Below are 22,708 nucleotides of genomic sequence, written 5' to 3' on the forward strand. Positions count from 1 at the left end.
GGGTACTCATCTGGGATAAACAGGTATCTACTCTGTTTGGGGGGTGGGGGGGTACTCATCTTGGTTAAACAGGTATCTACTCTGTTTGGGGGGTGGGGGGGGTACTCATCTGGGATAAACAGGTATCTACTCTGTTTGGGGGGGGGGGTACTCATCTTGGTTAAACAGGTATCTACTCTGTTTGGGGGGTGGGGGGGGTACTCATCTGGGATAAACAGGTATCTACTCTGTTTGGGGGGTGGGGGGGGTACTCATCTGGGATAAACAGGTATCTACTCTGTTTGGGGGGTGAGGGGGGTACTCATCTGGGATAAACAGGTATCTACTCTGTTTGGGGGGTGAGGGGGGTACTCATCTGGGATAAACAGGTATCTACTCTGTTTGGGGGGTGGGGGGGGTACTCATCTGGGATAAACAGGCATCTACTCTGTTTGGGGGGTGGGGGGGGGTACTCATCTGGGATAAACAGGTATCTACTCTGTTTGGGGGGTGGGGGGGGGTACTCATCTGGGATAAACAGGTATCTACTCTGTTTGGGGGGTGGGGGGTACTCATCTGGGATAAACAGGTATCTACTCTGTTTGGGGGGTGGGGGGTACTCATCTGGGATAAACAGGCATCTACTCTGTTTGGGGGGTGGGGGGGGTACTCATCTGGGATAAACAGGCATCTACTCTGTTTGGGGGGTGGGGGGGGTACTCATCTGGGATAAACAGGCATCTACTCTGTTTGGGGGGTGGGGGGGGTACTCATCTGGGATAAACAGGTATCTACTCTGTTTGGGGGGTGGGGGGGGGTACTCATCTGGGATAAACAGGCATCTACTCTGTTTGGGGGGGGTGGGGGGGTACTCATCTGGGATAAACAGGTATCTACTCTGTTTGGGGGGTGGGGGGTACTCATCTGGGATAAACAGGTATCTACTCTGTTTGGGGGGTGGGGGGGTACTCATCTTGGTTAAACAGGTATCTACTCTGTTTGGGGGGTGGGGGGGGTACTCATCTGGGATAAACAGGTATCTACTCTGTTTGGGGGGGGGGGTACTCATCTTGGTTAAACAGGTATCTACTCTGTTTGGGGGGTGGGGGGGTACTCATCTGGGATAAACAGGTATCTACTCTGTTTGGGGGGTGGGGGGGGTACTCATCTGGGATAAACAGGTATCTACTCTGTTTGGGGGGTGAGGGGGGTACTCATCTGGGATAAACAGGTATCTACTCTGTTTGGGGGGTGAGGGGGGTACTCATCTGGGATAAACAGGTATCTACTCTGTTTGGGGGGTGGGGGGGGTACTCATCTGGGATAAACAGGCATCTACTCTGTTTGGGGGGTGGGGGGGGTACTCATCTGGGATAAACAGGTATCTACTCTGTTTGGGGGGTGGGGGGGGTACTCATCTGGGATAAACAGGTATCTACTCTGTTTGGGGGGTGGGGGGGGTACTCATCTGGGATAAACAGGTATCTACTCTGTTTTGGGGGGTGGGGGGTACTCATCTGGGATAAACAGGTATCTACTCTGTTTGGGGGGTGGGGGGGTACTCATCTGGGATAAACAGGTATCTACTCTGTTTGGGGGGTGGGGGGGTACTCATCTGGGATAAACAGGTATCTACTCTGTTTGGGGGGTGGGGGGGGGTACTCATCTGGGATAAACAGGTATCTACTCTGTTTGGGGGGGGGGGGGTACTCATCTGGGATAAACAGGTATCTACTCTGTTTGGGGGGGTACTCATCTGGGATAAACAGGTATCTACTCTGTTTGGGGGGGGGGGTACTCATCTGGGATAAACAGGTATCTACTCTGTTTGGGGGGTGGGGGGGGTACTCATCTGGGATAAACAGGTATCTACTCTGTTTGGGGGGGGGGGGGGTACTCATCTGGGATAAACAGGTATCTACTCTGTTTGGGGGGGGGGTACTCATCTGGGATAAACAGGTATCTACTCTGTTTGGGGGGGGGGGGGGGGTACTCATCTGGGATAAACAGGTATCTACTCTGTTTGGGGGGTGGGGGGGGGTACTCATCTGGGATAAACAGGTATCTACTCTGTTTGGGGGGGGGGGGGGGGGTACTCATCTGGGATAAACAGGTATCTACTCTGTTTGGGGGGGGGGGTACTCATCTGGGATAAACAGGTATCTACTCTGTTTGGGGGGGGGGGGGGGTACTCATCTGGGATAAACAGGTATCTACTCTGTTTGGGGGGTGGGGGGGGTACTCATCTGGGATAAACAGGTATCTACTCTGTTTGGGGGGGGGGTACTCATCTGGGATAAACATGTATCTACTCTGTTTGGGGGGGGGGTACTCATCTGGGATAAACAGGTATCTACTCTGTTTGGGGGGGGGGTACTCATCTGGGATAAACAGGTATCTACTCTGTTTGGGGGGTGGGGGGGTACTCATCTGGGATAAACAGGTATCTACTCTGTTTGGGGGGGGGGTACTCATCTGGGATAAACAGGTATCTACTCTGTTTGGGGGGTGGGGGGGGTACTCATCTGGGATAAACAGAGGGAAATGATCAATAAACTCACAATAAAAGAAACCTACTTTGAGAGATTGCATGGTTGCTCACGGTTACAGTTTCAGTCGTCTCAGGCTTGAACTACAGTCTCCATCTGATTCAATGAAATATTTAGTCATCTCGGGAGCATGGAGGTAGATGAGGCCTGACAGATGCTAGCAGAAATAATGAAATATTCAGTCATCTCGGGAGCATGGAGGTAGATGAGGCCTGACAGATGCTAGCAGAAATAATGAAATATTTAGTCATCTCGGGAGCATGGAGGTAGATGAGGCCTGACAGATGCTAGCAGAAATAATGAAATATTTAGTCATCTCGGGAGCATGGAGGTAGATGAGGCCTGACAGATGCTAGCAGAAATAATGAAATATTTAGTCATCTCGGGAGCATGGAGGTAGATGAGGCCTGACAGATGCTAGCAGAAATAATGAAATATTAATCTATATCAAATGTGTCTCTCACCACGTTACGTGTGTTTCCACTGTTTCATCTACACACATTACAGTTGATTCTGAGGTACCCTCCTTCCAGAACGATACGGCAGGTGTTTCTGAGAGGTACCCTCCTTCCAGAAGGATAAGGCAGGTGTTTGTTTCTGAGAGGTACCCTCCTTCCAGAAGGATAAGGCAGGTGTTTGATTCTGAGAGGTACCCTCCTTCCAGAATGATAAGGCAGGTGTTTTGTTTCTGAGAGGTAACCTCCTTACAGAAGGATAAGGCACGTGTTTGTTTCTGAGAGGTACCCTCCTTCCAGAAGGATAAGGCAGGTTTTGTTGTGAGAGGGGACCTTCTTCCAGAACAATAAGGCAGGTGTTTTCTACTGAGAGGTACCCTCCTTCCAGAAGGATAAGGCAGGTGTTTGTTTCTGAGAGGTACCCTCCTTCCAGAACGATACGGCAGGTGTTTCTGAGAGGTACCCTCCTTCCAGAACGACAAGGCAGGTTTTGTTGTGAGAGGTGACCTCCTACCAGAACGATCAGGCAGGTGTTTGCTACTGAGAGGTACCATCCTTCCAGAATGATAAGGCAGGTGTTTCAGAGAGGTGACCTCCTTCCAGAAGGATAAGGCAGGTGTTTCTGAGAGGTGACCTACTTCCAGAAGGATAAGGCAGGTGTTTGTTTCTGAGAGGTGACCTCCTTCCAGAAGGATAAGGCAGGTGTTTGATTCTGAGAGGTACCCTCCTTCCAGAATGATAAGGCAGGTGTTTTGTTTCTGAGAGGTAACCTCCTTACAGAAGGATAAGGCACGTGTTTGTTTCTGAGAGGTACCCTCCTTCCAGAAGGATAAGGCAGGTTTTGTTGTGAGAGGGAACCTCCTTCCAGAACGATAAGGCAGGTTTTGTTGTGAGAGGGGACCTTCTTCCAGAACAGTAAGGCAGGTGTTTTCTACTGAGAGGTACCCTCCTTACAGAAGGATAAGGCGGGTGTTTGTTTCTGAGAGGTACTCTCCTTCCAGAAGGATAAGGCAGGTGTTTGTTTCTGAGAGGTACCCTCCTTCCAGAAGGATAAGGCAGGTGTTTGTTTCTGAGAGGTACCCTCCTTCCAGAATGATAAGGCAGGTGTTTGTTTCTGAGAGGTACCCTCCTTCCAGAATGATAAGGCAGGTGTTTGCTACTGAGAGGTACCCTCCTTCCAGAACAATAAGGCAGGTTTTGTTGTGAGAGGTGACCTCCTTCCAGAACGATACGGCAGGTGTTTGTTTCTGAGAGGTACCCTCCTTCCAGAATGATAAGGCAGGTGTTTGCTACTGAGAGGTACCCTCCTTCCAGAACAATAAGGCAGGTTTTGTTGTGAGAGGTGACCTCCTTCCAGAAGGATAAGGCAGGTGTTTGTTTCTGAGAGGTACCCTCCTTCCAGAAGGATAAGGCAGGTGTTTGTTTCTGAGAGGTACCCTCCTTCCAGAATGATAAGGCAGGTGTTTGTTTCTGAGAGGTACCCTCCTTCCAGAAGGATAAGGCAGGTTTTTGTTTCTGAGAGGTACCCTCCTTCCAGAATGATAAGGCAGGTGTTTCTGAGAGGTGACCTCCTTCCAGAAGGATAAGGCAGGTGTTTGTTTCTGAGAGGTGACCTCCTTCCAGTTGGATAAGGCAGGTGTTTTGTTTCTGAGAGGTAACCTCCTTACAGAAGGATAAGGCACGTGTTTGTTTCTGAGAGGTACCCTCCTTCCAGAAGGATAAGGCAGGTTTTGTTGTGAGAGGGAACCTCCTTCCAGAACGATAAGGCAGGTTTTGTTGTGAGAGGGGACCTTCTTCCAGAACAGTAAGGCAGGTGTTTTCTACTGAGAGGTACCCTCCTTACAGAAGGATAAGGCGGGTGTTTGTTTCTGAGAGGTACTCTCCTTCCAGAAGGATAAGGCAGGTGTTTGTTTCTGAGAGGTACCCTCCTTCCAGAAGGATAAGGCAGGTGTTTGTTTCTGAGAGGTACCCTCCTTCCAGAATGATAAGGCAGGTGTTTGTTTCTGAGAGGTACCCTCCTTCCAGAATGATAAGGCAGGTGTTTGCTACTGAGAGGTACCCTCCTTCCAGAACAATAAGGCAGGTTTTGTTGTGAGAGGTGACCTCCTTCCAGAACGATACGGCAGGTGTTTGTTTCTGAGAGGTACCCTCCTTCCAGAATGATAAGGCAGGTGTTTGCTACTGAGAGGTACCCTCCTTCCAGAACAATAAGGCAGGTTTTGTTGTGAGAGGTGACCTCCTTCCAGAAGGATAAGGCAGGTGTTTGTTTCTGAGAGGTACCCTCCTTCCAGAAGGATAAGGCAGGTGTTTGTTTCTGAGAGGTACCCTCCTTCCAGAATGATAAGGCAGGTGTTTGTTTCTGAGAGGTACCCTCCTTCCAGAAGGATAAGGCAGGTTTTTGTTTCTGAGAGGTACCCTCCTTCCAGAATGATAAGGCAGGTGTTTCTGAGAGGTGACCTCCTTCCAGAAGGATAAGGCAGGTGTTTGTTTCTGAGAGGTGACCTCCTTCCAGTTGGATAAGGCAGGTTTTTGTTCTGAGAGGTGACCTCCTTCCAGAAGGATAAGGCAGGTTTTTGTTTCTGAGAGGTGACCTCCTTCCAGTTGGATAAGGCAGGTTTTTGTTGTGAGAGGTACCCTCCTTCCAGAAGGATAAGGCAGGTGTTTGTTTCTGAGAGGTGACCTCCTTCCAGTTGGATAAGGCACGTTTTTGTTGTGAGAGGTGACCTCCTTCCAGAAGGATAAGGCAGGTTTTTGTTGTGAGAGGTGACCTCTGTCCAGAATGATAAGGCAGGTTTTGTTGTGAGAGGTGACCTATGTCCAGAAGGATAAGGCAGGTTTTGTTGTGAGAGGTGACCTCTGTCCAGAAGGATAAGGCAGGTGTTTGTTTCTGAGAGGTGACCTCCTTCCAGAAGGATAAGGCAGGTTTTGTTGTGAGAGGTACCCTCCTTCCAGAAGGATAAGGCAGGTTTTGTTGTGAGAGGTGACCTCTGTCCAGAAGGATAAGGCAGGTTTTGTTGTGAGAGGTGACCTCTGTCCAGAAGGATAAGGCAGGTTTGGTTGTGAGAGGTGACCTCTGTCCAGAAGGATAAGGCAGGTTTTGTTGTGAGAGGTGACCTCTGTCCAGAAGGATAAGGCAGGTTTTGTTGTGAGAGGTGACCTCTGTCCAGAAGGATAAGGCAGGTGTTTTCTGAACACTTTCTCAGGAGGATGGAATCCATTTTGTAAGAGCCACTTCTAAAGTGTTTCCACTGTTTCATCTAAACACACCGCGGCCGTTTTCCACCGGCAGACAGCATAACAGAGAACGATGCCAACGTCTTGGTATTCTGCGTCTCAAATGCCACCCTATCCCCTTTTTAGTGCACTACTACCCTATAGGGTCCTGGTTGAAAGTAGTGCACTATAATGGGAAGAGGGTGCCATTTGTGTCCCGGAGAGTGAGTGTGCCCATGCCATGGCCTGCAGCAACATTTAGTACCACTTTGGAACAGCTGCTCTCGCAGGCCAACGGGCACCAGTCTGTAATCAGGAGGCCCTGGTTGTGTCCCAAATACAACCCTGCCCCCTTATAGGGCCCTGGTCAAAAGTAGTGCACTATACAGGGAATAGGGCTCCATTTGGGATGCTGACCACCATTACCACTACAATGGTACTACTGTGGACCGGAGCACAGTGACCTTTCAGGAAATAGTGAGAGGGGAGGGAGGATGGATTGGCTGAGCGGGCGTCCTAAATGGTTCCCTGTTCACCTGTGTATATTGTTCTACTTTTGGGAATATGGGGGGGGATTTAAATCTAAGAGACATTATGTGCTGGCTCTTCTCAACCCCTTGGAGACTGCAGAGAGCATCTTTCTCAGTTGACCAGACAGTGGTTTACCGAATGGAGAGAGGAGAGTAGAGTGGAGAGTGGAGAGGAGAGTAGAGTGGAGAGTGGAGAGTGGAGAGTGGAGGAGAGTGGAGAGTGGAGAGTGGAGAGTAGAGAGTAGAGAGTAGAGAGTAGAGAGTAGAGAGTAGAGAGTGGAGTTCATAGCACTGCCTGCACACAGTCTCCCAGACTGCCTGCACTCTGTCAGTCAGTCACATAACAGGCACAGAGGCAGAGAGGAGGACAGGGGGAGAGGAGGACAGGAGGAGAGGAGGAGTACAGGAGGAGAGAGGAGTACAGGAGGAGGAGAGGAGTACAGGAGGAGGAGAGGAGTACAGGAGGAGAGGGAGGGAGGAGGACAGGGGAGAGGAGGAGGAGAGAGGAGGACTAGAGGAGAGAGGAGGACAGGAGGGGAGGAGGAGGAGAGGAGTACAGGAGGAGAGGGGGAGAGGAGGACGAGAGGAGTGCAGGAGGACTAGAGGAGGGAGGAGGACAGGGGGAGAGGAGGAGGAGGAGAGGAGGACTAGAGGAGAGAGGACAGGAGGAGAGGAGGACGAGAGGAGTACAGGAGAGGAGGATGAGAGGAGTGCAGGAGGACTAGAGGAGAGAGGAGGACAGGAGGAGAGGGGGAGAGGAGGAGAGAAGAGGACTAGAGGAGAGAGGAGGACTAGAGGAGAGGAGAACTAGAGGAGAGAGGAGGACAGGGGGAGAGGAAGAGGAGGAGGATAGGAGGAGAGGAGGAGGACAGGAGGAGAGGAGGAGAGGAGGAGGAGGAGAGAAGAGTACAGGAGGAGAGGGGAGAGGGGGAGGAGAGGGGGAGAGGAGGAGGAGAGAAGGGGGAGAGGAGGAGAGGAGTACAGGAGTAGAGGAGGAAGAGAGAGGAGGAGGAGAGGAGGAGGAGAGAGGAGGACAGGAGTAGAGGAGGAAGAGAGAGGAGGACAGAAGGAGAGGGGGAGAGGGGATGAATCCTACAGATCCAGCAGACAGACTAACACTATAAGAGCAACTAGACGCTGAAGACAAAAAAGTCAAGCTATTGGGGATGTAGAACTGTGATGGGCAGTAGGTGCCTCCTAACATGGTTTTAAACAGTGACAATGACAGGGACAGCTTGGCCACATCAGGGAGAGTGAGTTTAAACAATAAGAGCTTGGTAACATCAGGGGGAGTGAGATTAAACAGTAACAGCTTGGTAACATCAGGGGGAGTGAGTTTAAACAGTAACAGCTTGGTAACATCAGGGGGAGTGAGTTTAAACAGTAACAGCTTGGTAACATCAGGGGGAGTGAGTTTAAACAGTAACAGCTTGGTAACATCAGGGGGAGTGAGTTTTAACAGTAACAGCTTGGTAACGTCAGGGGGAGTGAGTTTAAACAGCGACGATGACAGGGGTAGCTTGGAGTGAGTTCCAGATCATAGAGACTCAGCAGGTCATTCTGAATTGAGAATTGGTTGTTGTTGAATGTGGTGATGTAGCTGTTGTCTGTTTCTTGTTGAGTAGTTATGGAATTCATAGGTAATATGCCACTCTATGTTCCTTTGCCAAGCAGCTGACTTCATATCCTGACACACAACACACAGTGACTCATTCAGACAAACACAGGGAGGAGAGGGGGGAGAGGAGAGGGGAAGAGATGGGAGTAGGTGGAGAAGAGGGAGGAGAGGGAGGAAGGAAGGAGAGGAGAATGGAAGAGATGGGAGGAGAGGAGAGAGGGAGGAGAGGGAGGAGGTGGAGAAGAGGGAGGAGAGGGAGAAGAGGGAGGAGAGGGAGGGTGGAGAGGAGAGAGGGAGGAGAGGGAGGAGGTGGAGAAGAGGGAGGAGAGTGAGAGGAGGGAGGAGAGGGAGGAAGGAGAGAGGGAGGAGAGGGAGGAGGTGGAGAAGAGGGAGGAGAGGGAGAACAGGGAGAGTAGGGAGGAGGTGGAGAAGAGGGAGGAAAGGGAGGAGAGGGAGGAGGTGGAGGAGAAAGAGAGTGCATGGAGGAGAGAGAGGAGGTGGAGGAGAGGGAAGAGAGGGAGGAGAGGAAGAAAAGGTAGAGTGCAGGGAGGAGAGGGAGGAGGTGGAGGAGAGGGAGGAGGTGGAGGAGAGGGAGGAGGCGGAGGAGAGGGAAGAGAAGGAGGAGAGGGAAGAGGAGGAGAGGGAGGAGAGAGAAGAGGAGGAGAGGGAGGAGAGGGAAGAGGAGGAGAGGGAGGAGAGGGAAGAGAAGGAGGAGAGGGAGGACAGGGAGGAGAGGGAAGAGAAGGAGGAAAGGGAGGAGAGGGAAGAAAAGGAGCAGAGGGAGGACAGAGAGGAGAGGGAGGAGAGGGAGGAGAAGGAGGAGAGGGGAGAGAAGGAGGAGAGGGAGGAGAGGGAAGAGAAGGAGCAGAGGGAGGAGAGGGAAGAGAGGGAAGAGAGGGAAGAGAGGGAGGAGAGGGAAGAGAAGGAGGAGAGGGAGGAGAGGGAAGAGAAGGAGGAGAGGGAGGAGAGGGAAGAGAAGGAGCAGAGGGAGGAGAGGGAAGAGAGGGAGGAGAGGGAGGAGAGGGAGGAGAGGGAGGAGAGGGAAGAGAAGGAGGAGAGGGAGGAGAGGGAAGAGAAGGAGCAGAGGGAGGAGAGGGAAGAGAAGGAGCAGAGGGAGGAGAGGGAAGAGAGGGAGGAGAGGGAGGAGAGGGAAGAGAAGGAGGAGAGGGAAGAGAGGGGTCAGGGTACATGACAGGGGATATCCATAATCAAGAAAGTAGAAGACATTGTGCCCACTAGACTGGTTACATAAGATAGAAAACACATTCAGCACCAGTATCCATACTGAAAGAGGGACAGAGAGAGAGAGACTTGTACACAAACAACCGCACACAAACAAAGTGTGGTTCAAATTGGCACAAAAAAAACACTATTCTTTCTACAGGGCCGTGGGGTGAGACAGGGATGCAGCGTAAGCCCCACCCTCTTCAACAAATATGTGTGTGTGTGTGTGTGTGTAACAAATTCGTCATTATCATGGGTATATCCAAAGGATATCAGCTCAGGTTCAGTCAGAGATCCTGATCTCCTTGACAGATAATGACCTCCTGATCTCCTTGACCTCCTGATTTCCCTGACAGATAATGACCTCCTGATCTCCCTGGCAGATAATGACTTCCTGATCTCCTTGACAGATAATTACCTCCTGATATCCCTGATAGATAATGACCTCCTGATCTCTTTGACCTCCTGATATCCCTGGCAGATAATGACCTCCTGATCTCCCTGACATATAATGACCCCCTGATCTCCCTGAGAGATAATGACCTCCTGATCTCCTTGACAGATAATGACCTCCTGATATCCCTGATAGATAATGACCTACTGATCTCCCTGACAGATAATGACCCCTAATCTCCCTGATAGATAATGACCTCCTGATCTCCTTGACAGATAATGAACTCCTAATATACCTGATAGATAATGACCTCCTGATCTCCTTGACCTCCTGATCTCCCTGACAGACCTCCTGATATCCTTGACAGATAATGATCTCCTGATCTCATTGACCTCCTGATCTCCCTGATAGATAATGACCTCCTGATCTCCTTGACCTCCTGATCTCCTTGACCTCCTGATCTCCCTGGCAGATATGACCTCCTGATCTCCCTGACAGATAATGACCCCCTGATCTCCCTGGCAGATAATGACCTCCTGATCTCCCTGGCAGATAATGACCTCCTAATCTCCCTGATAGATAATGACCTCCTGATCTCCTTGATAGATAATGACCTCCTAATATAGATGATAGATAATGACCTCCTGATCTCCCTGACCTCCTGATCTCATTGACCTCCTGATCTCCCTGACAGATAATGACCTCCTGATATCCTTGACAGATAATGATATCCTGATCTCCTTGACCTCCTGATCTCCCTGGCAGATATGACCTCCTGATCTCCCTGACAGATAATGACCCCCTGATCTCCCTGGCAGATAATGACCTCCTGATCTCCCTGGCAGATAATGACCTCCTGATCTCCCTGACAGATAATGACCCTCTAATCTCCCTGATAGATAATGACCTCCTGATCTCCTTGACAGATAATGACCTCCTAATATAGCTGATAGATAATGACCTCCTGATCTCCCTGACAGATAATGACCTCCTGATCTCATTGTTCTCCTGATCTCCCTGACAGATAATGACCTCCTGATATCCTTGACAGATAATGATATCCTGATCTCATTTACCTCCTGATCTCCCTGATAGATAATGACCTCCTGATCTCCCTGACAGATAATGACCTCCTGATCTCATTGACCTCCTGATCTCCCTGACAGATAATGACCTCCTGATATCCTTGACAGATAATGATATCCTGATCTCATTTACCTCCTGATCTCCCTGATAGATAATGACCTCCTGATCTCCTTGACCTCCTGATCTCCCTGATAGATAATGACCTCCTGATCTCATCAACCTCCTGATCTCCCTGACAGATAATGACCTCCTGATTTCCATGACAGATAATGACCTCCTGATCTCTTTGACAGACAATGACCTCATGATCTCCCTGACAGACCTCCTGATCTCGTTGACAGATAATGACCTCCTGATTTCCCTGACAGATAATGACCTCCTGATCTCCCTGGCAGATAATGACTTCCTGATCTCCTTGACAGATAATGACCTCCTGATATCCCTGATAGATAATGACCTCCTGATCTCCTTGACCTCCTGATCTCCCTGATAGATAATGACCTCCTGATCTCCCTGACAGATAATGACCTCCTGATCTCATTGACCTCCTGATCTCCCTGACAGATAATGACCTCCTGATATCCTTGACAGATAATGATATCCTGATCTCATTTACTTCCTGATCTCCCTGACAGATAATGACCTCCTGATCTCCTTGACCTCCTGATCTCCCTGATAGATAATGACCTCCTGATCTCATCGACCTCCTGATCTCCCTGACAGATAATGACCTCCTGATTTCCATGACAGATAATGACCTCCTGATCTCTTTGACAGACAATGACCTCATGATCTCCCTGACAGATCTCCTGATCTCGTTGACAGATAATGACCTCCTGATTTCCCTGACAGATAATGACCTCCTGATCTCCCTGGCAGATAATGACTTCCTGATCTCCTTGACAGATAATGACCTCCTGATATCCCTGATAGATAATGACCTCCTGATCTCCTTGACCTCCTGATCTCCCTGATAGATAATGACCTCCTGATCTCCCTGACAGATAATGACCTCCTGATCTCATTGACCTCCTGATCTCCCTGACAGATAATGACCTCCTGATATCCTTGACAGATAATGATATCCTGATCTCATTTACCTCCTGATCTCCCTGATAGATAATGACCTCCTGATCTCCTTGACCTCCTGATCTCCCTGATAGATAATGACCTCCTGATCTCATCGACCTCCTGATCTCCCTGACAGATAATGACCTCCTGATTTCCATGACAGATAATGACCTCCTGATCTCTTTGACAGACAATGACCTCATGATCTCCCTGACAGACCTCCTGATCTCGTTGACAGATAATGACCTCCTGATTTCCCTGACAGATAATGACCCCCTGATCTCCCTGGCAGATAATGACTTCCTGATCTCCTTGACCTCCTGATCTCCCTGGCAGATAATGACCTCCTGATCTCCCTCACAGATAATGACCTCCTGATCTCCCTGGCAGATAATGACCTCCTGATATCCCTGATAGATAATGACCTCCTGATCTCCTTGACCTCCTGATCTCCCTGGCAGATAATGATCTCCTGATCTCCCTCACAGATAATGACCTCCTGATCTCCCTGGCAGATAATGACCTCCTGATCTCCCTGACAGATAATGACCCCCTGATCTCCCTGATAGATAATGACCTCCTGATCTCCTTGACAGATAATGACCTCCTAATATACCTGATAGATAATGACCTCCTGATCTCCCTGACAGATAATGACCTCCTAATATACCTGATAGATAATGACCTCCTGATATCCTTGACAGATAATGATCTCCTGATCTCATTGACCTCCTGATCTCCCTGACAGATAATGACCTCCTGATCTCCCTGACAGACCTCCTGATCTCCCTGACAGATAATGACCTCCTGATCTCCCTGGCAGATAATGACCTCCTGATCTCCCTGGCAGATAATGACCTCGTGGTCACCCTGGAAGATGTGAGATGACAACATCCCATGGGTTGGTAATGAATTAAAATCACCTGGGGCTTGTTTGGGCTCCTCATTAGTCTATAGTCTCTAACAAATCTCTAATCTCTTACTGTCTCTAGTGTCTAATAGTCTCTAGTCTCCAGGTTCTAGTCTCGAACAGTCTCTAGTGTCTAACAGTCTATAGTCTCTAACAAGTCTCTAGTATCTAATAGTCTCTAGTGTTCCCATGAGACCTGGCTTGGCCACCAGTTAAATCCTCCCTCACGTTATCGTTGCTACTTCCCATGAGGCCTGGCTTGGCCACCAGTTAAATCCTCCCTCACGTTATCGTTGCTACTTCCCATGAGGCCTGGCTTGGCCACCAGTTAAATCCTCCCTCACGTTATCGTTGCTACTTCCCATGAGGCCTGGCTTGGCCACCAGTTTATATCTACTGGCTGTGTTCCAAAAGGCCCCCTATTTCAGGGCCCATAAGGCTCTGGTCTAAAGTAGTGCACTATATAGGTAATAGGGTTCTGTTCTATAGTAGTGCACTACATAGGGAATAGGGCTCTGGTATAAAGTAGTGCACTACATAGGGAATAGGGCTCTGATCTAAAGTAGTGCACTATATAGGGAATAGGGCTCTGATCTAAAGTAGTGCACTATATAGGGAATAGGGCTCTGATCTAAAGTAGTGCACTATATAGGGAATAGGGCTCTGATCTAAAATAGTGCACTATATAGGGAATAGGGCTCTGGTCAACAGTAGTGCACTACATAGGGAATAGGGCTCTGGTCAACAGTAGTGCACTACATAGGGAATAGGGCTCTGGTCAACAGTAGTGCACTACATAGGGAATAGGGTGCCATTTGTGACACTGTCAGTGTATCCAAAGTCTTTATCACCAGATAATGACTGGCCTGGTTTTGGGCCCCTCCTGCGTTCATGGTGGATGGAAGCTGTGGGATGGGATGGTGTCTGGCTGGCTGGGAGAAAGTAGGGCAGCCTGGGGTTCAGAGGAAGGTCTCAGTCTCTGATCCCTGTCTCTCTCTCTCTCCTCCTTGTGAAAGAGGGACAGAGAGAGAGAGACTTGTACACAAACAACCGCACACAAACAATAAAAGTGTGGTTCAAATTGGCACAAAAAAAACACTATTCTTTCTACAGGGCCGTGGGGTGAGACAGGGATGCAGCGTAAGCCCCACCCTCTTCAACACATATGTGTGTGTGTGTGTGTGTGTGTGTGTGTGTGTGTGTGTGTGTGTGTGTGTGTGTGTGTGTGTGTGTGTGTGTGTGTGTGTGTAACAAATTGGCGAGGGCACTAGAACAGTCTGCAGCACCCGGCCTCACCCTACTAGAATCTGAAGTCAAATGTCTACTGTTTGCTGATGATCTGGGTCTTCTCTCCCCAACCAAGGAGGGCCTACAGCAGCACCTAGATATTCTGCACAGATTCTGTCAGACCTGGGCCCTGACAGTAAATCTCAGTAAGACCAAAATAACGGTGTTCCAAAAAAGGTCCAGTTGCCAGGCCCACAAATAGAAATTCCATCTAGACATCGTTGCCCTAAAGCACACAAAAAAACTATACATACCTCGGCTTAAACATCAGCGCCACAGGTAACTTCCACAAAGCGGTGAATGATCTGAGAGACAAGGCAAGAAGGGAATTCTATGCCATCAAAAATAACATAAAATCTGACATAACAATTAGGATTTGGCTAGAAATACTTGAATCAGACATAGAACCCTTTGCCCTTTATGGTTGTGAGATCTGGGGTCCGCTCACCAACCAAGAATTCACAAAATGGGACAAACAACAAATTGAGACTCTGCACGCAGAATTCTGCAAAAAAGATCCCCCGTGTACAACGTAGAACACCAAATAATACATGCAGAGCAGAATAAGGCCGATATTCACTAATTATCAAAATCCAGAAAAGAGACGTTAAATTCTACAACCACCTAAAAGGAAGTGATTCCCAAACCTTCCTTAACAAAGCCATCACCTACAGAGAGATGAACCTGGAGAAGTCCCCTAAGCAAGCTGGTCCTGGAGCTCTGTTCACAAACACAAACAGACCCCCACAGAGCCCCAGGACAGAAATACTATTAGACCCAACCAAATCATGAGAAAACAGAAAGATAATTACTTGACACATAGGAAAGAATTAACAAAAAAACAGAGCAAACTAGAATTCTATTTGGCCCTAAACAGAGAGTACACAGCGGCAGAATACCTGACCACTGTGACTGACCCAAACTTAAGGAAAGCTTTGACTATGTACAGACTCAGTGAGCATAGCCTTGCTATTGAGAAAGGCCGCTGAAGACAGACCTGGCTCTCAAGAGAAGACAGGCTATGTGCACACTGCCCACAAAATGATGTGGAAACTGAGCTGCACTTCCTAACCTCCTGCCCAATGTATGACCATATTAGAGAGACATATTTCCCTCAGATTACACAGACCCACAAAGTATTAGAAAACAAACCCAATTTTGTTAAACTCCCATATCTACTGGGTGAAATTCCACAGTGTGCCATCACAGCAGCAAGATTTGTGACCTGTTGCCACAAGAAAAGGTCAACCAGTGAAGAACAAACACCATTGTAAATACAACCCATATTTATATTTATTTATCTTCCCTTTGTACTTTAACCATTTACACATCATTACAACACTGTATATACAGTGGGGCAAAAAAGTATTTAGTCAGCCAACAATTGTGCAACTCAACATTCTTTGTCCTCCAAACACGACGAGTTGAGTTTTTACCAAAAAGTTATATTTTGGTTTCATCTGACCATCTGACCATGTGACATTCTCCCAATCTTCTTCTGGATCATCTAAATGCTCTCTAGCAAACTTCAGACGGGCATGGACAAGTACTGGCTTAAGCAGGGGGACACGTCTGGCACTGCAGGATTTGAGTTCCTGGCGGCGTAGTGTGTTACTGATGGTAGGCTTTGTTACTTTGGTCCCAGCTCTCTGCAGGTCATTCACTAGGTCCCCCCGTGTGGTTCTGGGATTTTTGCTCACCGTTCTTGTGATCACTTGGACCCCACGGGGTGAGATCTTGCGTGGAGCCCCAGATCGAGGGAGATTATCAGTGGTCTTGTATGTCTTCCATTTCCTAATAATTGCTCCCACAGTTGATTTCTTCAAACCAAGCTGCTTACCCATTGCAGATTCAGTCTTCCCAGCCTGGTGCAGGTTTACAATTTTGTTTCTGGTGTCCTTTGACAGCTCTTTGGTCTTGGCCATAGTGGAGTTTGGAGTGTGACTGTTTCAGGTTGTGGATAGGTGTCTTTTATACTGATAACAAGTTCAAACAGGTGCCATTAATAAAGGTAACGAGTGGAGGACAGAGGAGCCTCTTAAAGAAGTTGTTACAGGTCTGTGAGAGCCAGAAATCGTGATTGTTTGTTGGTGACCAAATACTTATTTTCCACCATAATTTGCAAATAAATTCATTAAAAATCCTACAATGTGATTTTCTGGATTTTTTTTCTAATTTTGTCTGTCATAGTTGAAGTGTACCTATGATGAAAATTACAGGCCTCTCTCATCTTTTAAAGTGGGAGAACTTGCACAATTGGTGACTGACTAAATACTTTTTTTCCCCACTGTAGACATAATATGACATTTGTAATGTCTTTATTCTTTTGGAACTTCTGTGAGTTAACCCTTCATTTAAAACGTTTTTTTTTATCTATTTCACTTGCTTTGGCAATGTTAACACGTTTCCCATGTCAATAAAACCCTTCAATTGAAATTGAATTGAAGTGAGAGAGTGATCAGAGCAACTATATTGTCACCATACAGTAGAATTCGGTCACATACCATTAATGCTTTGGGCTGGAAGTGTTGGCAAGGCAAGTGAGCTCACTTTAGTCAAGGTAGCTTTGACATGTACAAAGAGCCAGAGATATCTAAGACAGACCAAGACAGACAGACCGCTTAGATAGACAGACCACTTAGACAGACAGACCGCTTAGATAGACAGACCGCTTAGATAGACAGACAGACCACTTAGATAGACAGACCGCTTAGATAGACAGACCACTTAGATAGACAGACCGCTTAGATAGACAGACAAACCACTTAGACAGACAGACAGACAGACCACTTAGATAGACAGACCGCTTAGATAGACAGACCGCTTAGATAGACAGACCACTTAGATAGAGAGACCACTTAGACAGACAGACCACTTAGATAGACAGATCACTTAGATAGACAGACCACTTAGACAGACAGACCACTTAGATAGACAGATCACTTAGATAGACAGACAGACCACTTAGATAGACAGACCGCTTAGACAGACCACTTAGACAGACAGACCGACAGGCAGACAGACCACTTAGATAGACAGACAGACCACTTAGATAGACAGACGCTCTAACCACTAGGCTACCCTGCCGCCGATAGACAGACCACATAGATAGACAGACAGACAGACCACTTAGATAGACAGACAGACAGACCACTTAGATAGACAGACCGCTTAGATAGACAGACAGCTTAGATAGACAGACCGCTTAGATAGAGAGACCACTTAGACAGACCACTTAGATAGAGAGACCACTTAGATAGGGAGACAGACAGACCACTTAGATAGACAGACCACTTAGATAGAGAGACCACTTAGATAGGGAGACAGACAGACCACTTAGATAGGCAGACCGCTTAGACAGACAGACCACTTAGACAGACAGACCACTTAGATAGACAGACCACTTAGATAGATAGACCACTTAGATAGAGAGACCACTTAGATAGGGAGACAGACAGACCACTTAGATAGGCAGACCACTTAGACAGGCAGACCACTTAGATAGACCACTTAGACAGACAGACCACTTAGATAGACAGACAGACCACTTAGATAGACATACCGCTTAGACAGACCACTTAGATAGTCAGACCACTTAGATAGTCAGACCACTTAGATAGACAGACAGACAGACCGCTTAGACAGGCAGACCACTTAGATAGACAGACAGGCAGACAGACCAATTAGATAGACAGACCGCTTAGACAGACCACTTAGATAGTCAGACCACTTAGATAGACAGACAGACCACTTAGATTTTTTATTTTACCTTTATTTAACTAGGCTAGTCAGTTAAGAACAAATTCTTATTTTCAATGACGGCCTAGGAACAGTGGGTTAACTGCCTGTTCAGGGGCAGAACGACAGATTTGTACCTTGTCAGCTCGGGGTTTGAACTTGCAACCTTCTGGTTACTAGTCCAACGCTCTAACCACTAGGCTACCCTGCCGCCGATAGACAGACCACATAGATAGACAGACAGACAGACCACTTAGATAGACAGACAGACCACTTAGATAGACAGACAGACCACTTAGACAGACAGACAGACCACTTAGACAGACAGACCGCTTAGATAGACAGACAGACCACTTAGACAGACAGACCGCTCAGATAGACAGACAGCTTAGATAGAGAGACCACTTAGATAGGGAGACAGACAGACCACTTAGATAGACAGACAGACAGACCACTTAGACAGACAGACAGACAGACAGACAGACCACTTAGATAGGCAGACAGACAGCTTAGATAGACAGACCTCTTAGATAGACAGACCACTTAGATAAACAGACCACTTAGATAGACAGACAGCTTAGATAGACAGACCTCTTAGATAGACAGACCACTTAGATAAACAGACCACTTAGATAGACAGACAGCTTAGATAGACAGACAGCTTAGATAGAGAGACAGCTTAGACAGACAGACCACATTTCCACAGACTACTGGATAGGAAAATGGAACAAACAAGTCCCTATTTTGATAGATCGATGCTTTAAAAAAAAGTATTTTTGGAAAACCCTGGTTAACCTCATAACTTAAAAAGCAGACGCAGGACATATTTGTAACGTAATTTGATCAACTAATCTATTGAACAGAGGTTGTCTTTGGCCATTATTAACATCTCTGTTATTGAAGACCCCTGTATGAATAAGAATATCTCTGTTATTGAAGACTCCTGTATGAATAAGAATATCTCTGTTATTGAAGACTCCTGTATGAATAAGAATATCTCTGTTATTGAAGACCCCTGTATGAATAAGAATATCTCTGTTATTGAAGACTCCTGTATGAATAAGAATATCTCTGTTATTGAAGACTCCTGTATGAATAAGAATATCTCTGTTATTGAAGACTCCTGTATGAATAAGAATATCTCTGTTATTGAAGACTCCTGTATGAATAAGAATATCTCTGTTATTGAAGACTCCTGTATGAATAAGAATATCTCTGTGTTATTTAAGGATCTTTCATCCCTTAACAAGAGAAAGAGCTTTCTTCTTTTCACACTGTTTGAATGTTGTGCTAAAGGGCTTTGGCCAACATCTAGAGTTACAATACCCTTCTGTTGCTCCAGGAAAAACATGTCTGTCTGTCTGTCCGTCTGTCCGTCAGTCGTTAAAAACCCAAGTCACTTTAAATTCACTAAATTGTGCTCGTGTCAGTGATTTTTAAGAGGGTCAATTTGGGCAGCGGATTGTGATCCTTGCCTCAGTTTAAACCAAAACACAGACTAAATGAATCATAACACTGTTCGGATCGTGTCCCAAGTGGGCACCATATTCCCTATATAGTGCACTACAGGACCTGATCAAAAATCTTTGCCCTATGACATGAGCAGAGTACCATCTGAAACTCAGCCCTCGTGTTGTTCTCTTCTTCTGTCTAGCCTCACTTTACCCAAAATGTCAAAATGAGTAAGAAAGACTGAGCAAAGTTTTCCACTCTCTACTGCTCGGCTCAAACAAGTGTCTCTTCAGAATTCACTCTCCGTCTTGTCCAAACTACGTGAACAGTTTTGTCCCCGATGGATTGAAAACAAACGCCTGACTGGATTCAGCTGGTTGGTCATTTGATTCAGATATGTAGCTGCGTTACATACGAGTCTTCTCTCAATATCCTGGAGTTCAATGTGGAACGTGTCTGCTAACAAACAGAATGATATCCTGGAGTTCAATAAGGAACTTGTCTGCTTAGTTCAATAAGGAACGTGTCTGCTTAGTTCAATAAGGAACGTCTCTGCTTAGTTCAATAAGGAACGTGTCTGCTTAGTTCAATAAGGAACGTGTCTGCTTAGTTCAATAAGGAACGTGTCTGTTTAGTTCAATAAGAAACTTGTCTGTTTAGTTCAATAAGGAACGTGTCTGCTTAGTTCAATAAGGAACGTGTCTGTTTAGTTCAATAAGGAACTTGTCTGTTTAGTTCAATAAGGAACGTGTCTGTTTAGTTCAATAAGGAGCTTGTCTGCTTAGTTCAATAAGGAACTTGTCTGCTTAGTTCAATAAGGAACGTGTCTGTTTAGTTCAATAAGGAACGTGTCTGCTTAGTTCAATAAGGAACGTGTCTGCTTAGTTCAATAAGGAACGTGTCTGCTTAGTTCAATAAGGAACGTGTCTGCTTAGTTCAATAAGGAACGTGTCTGCTTAGTTCAATAAGGAACGTGTCTGCTTAGTTCAATAAGGAACTTGTCTGTTTAGTTCAATAAGGAACGTGTCTGCTTAGTTCAATAAGGAACGTGTCTGCTTAGTTCATTAAGGAACGTGTCTGCTTAGTTCAATAAGGAACGTGTCTGCTTAGTTCAATAAGGAACTTGTCTGTTTAGTTCAATAAGGAACGTGTCTGCTAACAAACAGGATGATATGACATTAGAAGTAGAACTCACATTTGTGCTCGTCAAATCTCTGATGGTCACGGTGATGATAGAATAACTGGGAGAGATGCTGCTTTAGAATAGATTTCCATGACACTGTATCTCTGATGGACACGGTGATGATAGAATAACTGGGAGAGATGCTGCTTTAGAATAGATTCCCATGACACTGTATCTCTGATGGACACGGTGATGATAGAATAACTGGGAGAGATAATGCTTTAGTATACAGTCCCATGACACTGGTTGTGATTGACACCTGATCAAAAGTTGCTGTAAGTGTAGTGTGGTGTAGTGTGGATCTGTGTAACCCGCACCTCAGCCGGAAGTGTCCCAACCTCAGCCTGAAGTGTCCCATCCTCAACCTGAAGTGTCCCAACCTCAACCTGAAGTGTCCCAACCTCAACCTGAAGTGTCCCAACCTCAGCCTGAAGTGCCCCATCCTCAACCTGAAGTGTCCCAACCTCAACCTGAAGTGTCCCAACCTCAACCTGAAGTGTCCCAACCTCAACCTGAAGTGTCCCAACCTCAACCTGAAGTGTCCCAACCTCAACCTGAAGTGTCCCAACCTCAACCTGAAGTGTCCCAACCTCAACCTGAAGTGTCCCAACCTCAACCTGAAGTGTCCCAACCTCAACCTGAAGTGTCCCAACCTCAGCATGAAGTGTCCCAACCTCAACCTGAAGTGTCCCAACCTCAACCTGAAGTGTCCCAACCTCAACCTGAAGTGTCCCAACCTCAACCTGAAGTGTCCCAACCTCAACCTGAAGTGTCCCAACCTCAACCTGAAGTGTCCCAACTTCAGCCTGAAATGTCCCAACCTCAGCCTGAAATGTCCCAACCTCAGCTTGAAGTGTCCCAACCTCAGCATGAAGTGTCCCAACCTCAACCTGAAGTGTCCCAACCTCAGCCTGAAGTGTCCCAACCTCAACCTGAAGTGTCCCAACCTCAGCCTGAAGTGTCCCAACCTCAACCTGAAGTGTCCCAACCTCAACCTGAAGTGTCCCAACCTCAACCTGAAGTGTCCCAACCTCAGCATGAAGTGTCCCAACCTCATCCTGAAGTGTCCCAACCTCAGCCTGAAATGTCCCAACCTCAGCTTGAAGTGTCCCAACCTCAGCATGAAGTGTCCCAACCTCAACCTGAAGTGTCCCAACCTCAGCATGAAGTGTCCCAACCTCAACCTGAAGTGTCCCAACTTCATCCTGAAGTGTCCCAACCTCAACCTGAGGTGTCCCAACCTCAGCCTGAAGTGTACCAACCTTAGCCCGAAGTGTCCCAACCTCAGCCTGAAATGTCCCAACCTCAGCCTGAAGTGTTCCATCCTCATCCTGAAGTGTTCCATCCTCAACCTGAAGTGTCCCAATCTCAGCATGAAGTGTCCCAACCTCAGCCTGAAGTGTCCCAACCTCAACCTGAGGTGTCCCAACCTCAGCCTGAAGTGTCCCAACCTCAGCCTGAAGTGTCCCAATCTCAGCATGAAGTGTCCCAACCTCAACCTGAGGTGTCCCAACCTCAGCCTGAAGTGTCCCAATCTCAGCATGAAGTGTCCCAACCTCAGCCTGAAGTGTCCCAACCTCAACCTGAAGTGTCCCAACCTCAACCTGAAGTGTCCCAACCTCATCCTGAAGTGTCCCAACCTCAGCCTGAAGTGTCCCAACCTCAGCCTGAAGTGTCCCAACCTCAGCCTGAAGTGTACCAACCTCAGCATGAAGTGTCCCAACCTCAGCATGACGTGTCCCAACCTCAGCCCGAAGTGTCCCAACTTGCACTGCCGTATAGCTAGCTTCTCTGTGGTTTAACCGGGTAAGATGATTCAGGAGGCTGGTCATGTGTGTTTGGGAGGAAGTGGTCCTGGGTTCGAGCCTCGGTATAAGCCGTATCAGGAAGACTCGCTAAGCAAGCCATTTGACACCCTTTACATAAGCCCCTCCACCACTTCCCAAGACTGTAATTTCCCAACATGCCTTGGGACCAGCCTGTGTTTGTGCACCCCACTGTCAGTCCCATTAAAACCCT

The 22,708-nt window shown here is 47.4% G+C and overlaps 1 protein-coding gene across 1 annotated transcript; it reads left to right on the plus strand.

The window, feature by feature from the left end:
* The first annotated feature begins 8,232 nt into the window (after positions 1-8,232).
* Positions 8,233-22,491, plus strand: LOC149970059 (uncharacterized). Its single transcript, XM_090228849.1, has 5 exons — positions 8,233-8,251; positions 12,868-12,998; positions 21,012-21,857; positions 21,901-22,256; positions 22,356-22,491. The coding sequence occupies exons 1-5, from the start codon at positions 8,233-8,235 to the stop codon at positions 22,489-22,491; spliced, it is 1,488 nt and encodes a 495-aa protein (XP_090084975.1).
* Positions 22,492-22,708: the final 217 nt, after the last annotated feature.

The sequence above is a fragment of the Oncorhynchus mykiss genome, unplaced genomic scaffold (assembly GCF_057628025.1).
Source record: "Oncorhynchus mykiss isolate SJ-2025 unplaced genomic scaffold, ASM5762802v1 scaffold103, whole genome shotgun sequence".
Taxonomy (NCBI): domain Eukaryota; kingdom Metazoa; phylum Chordata; class Actinopteri; order Salmoniformes; family Salmonidae; genus Oncorhynchus; species Oncorhynchus mykiss.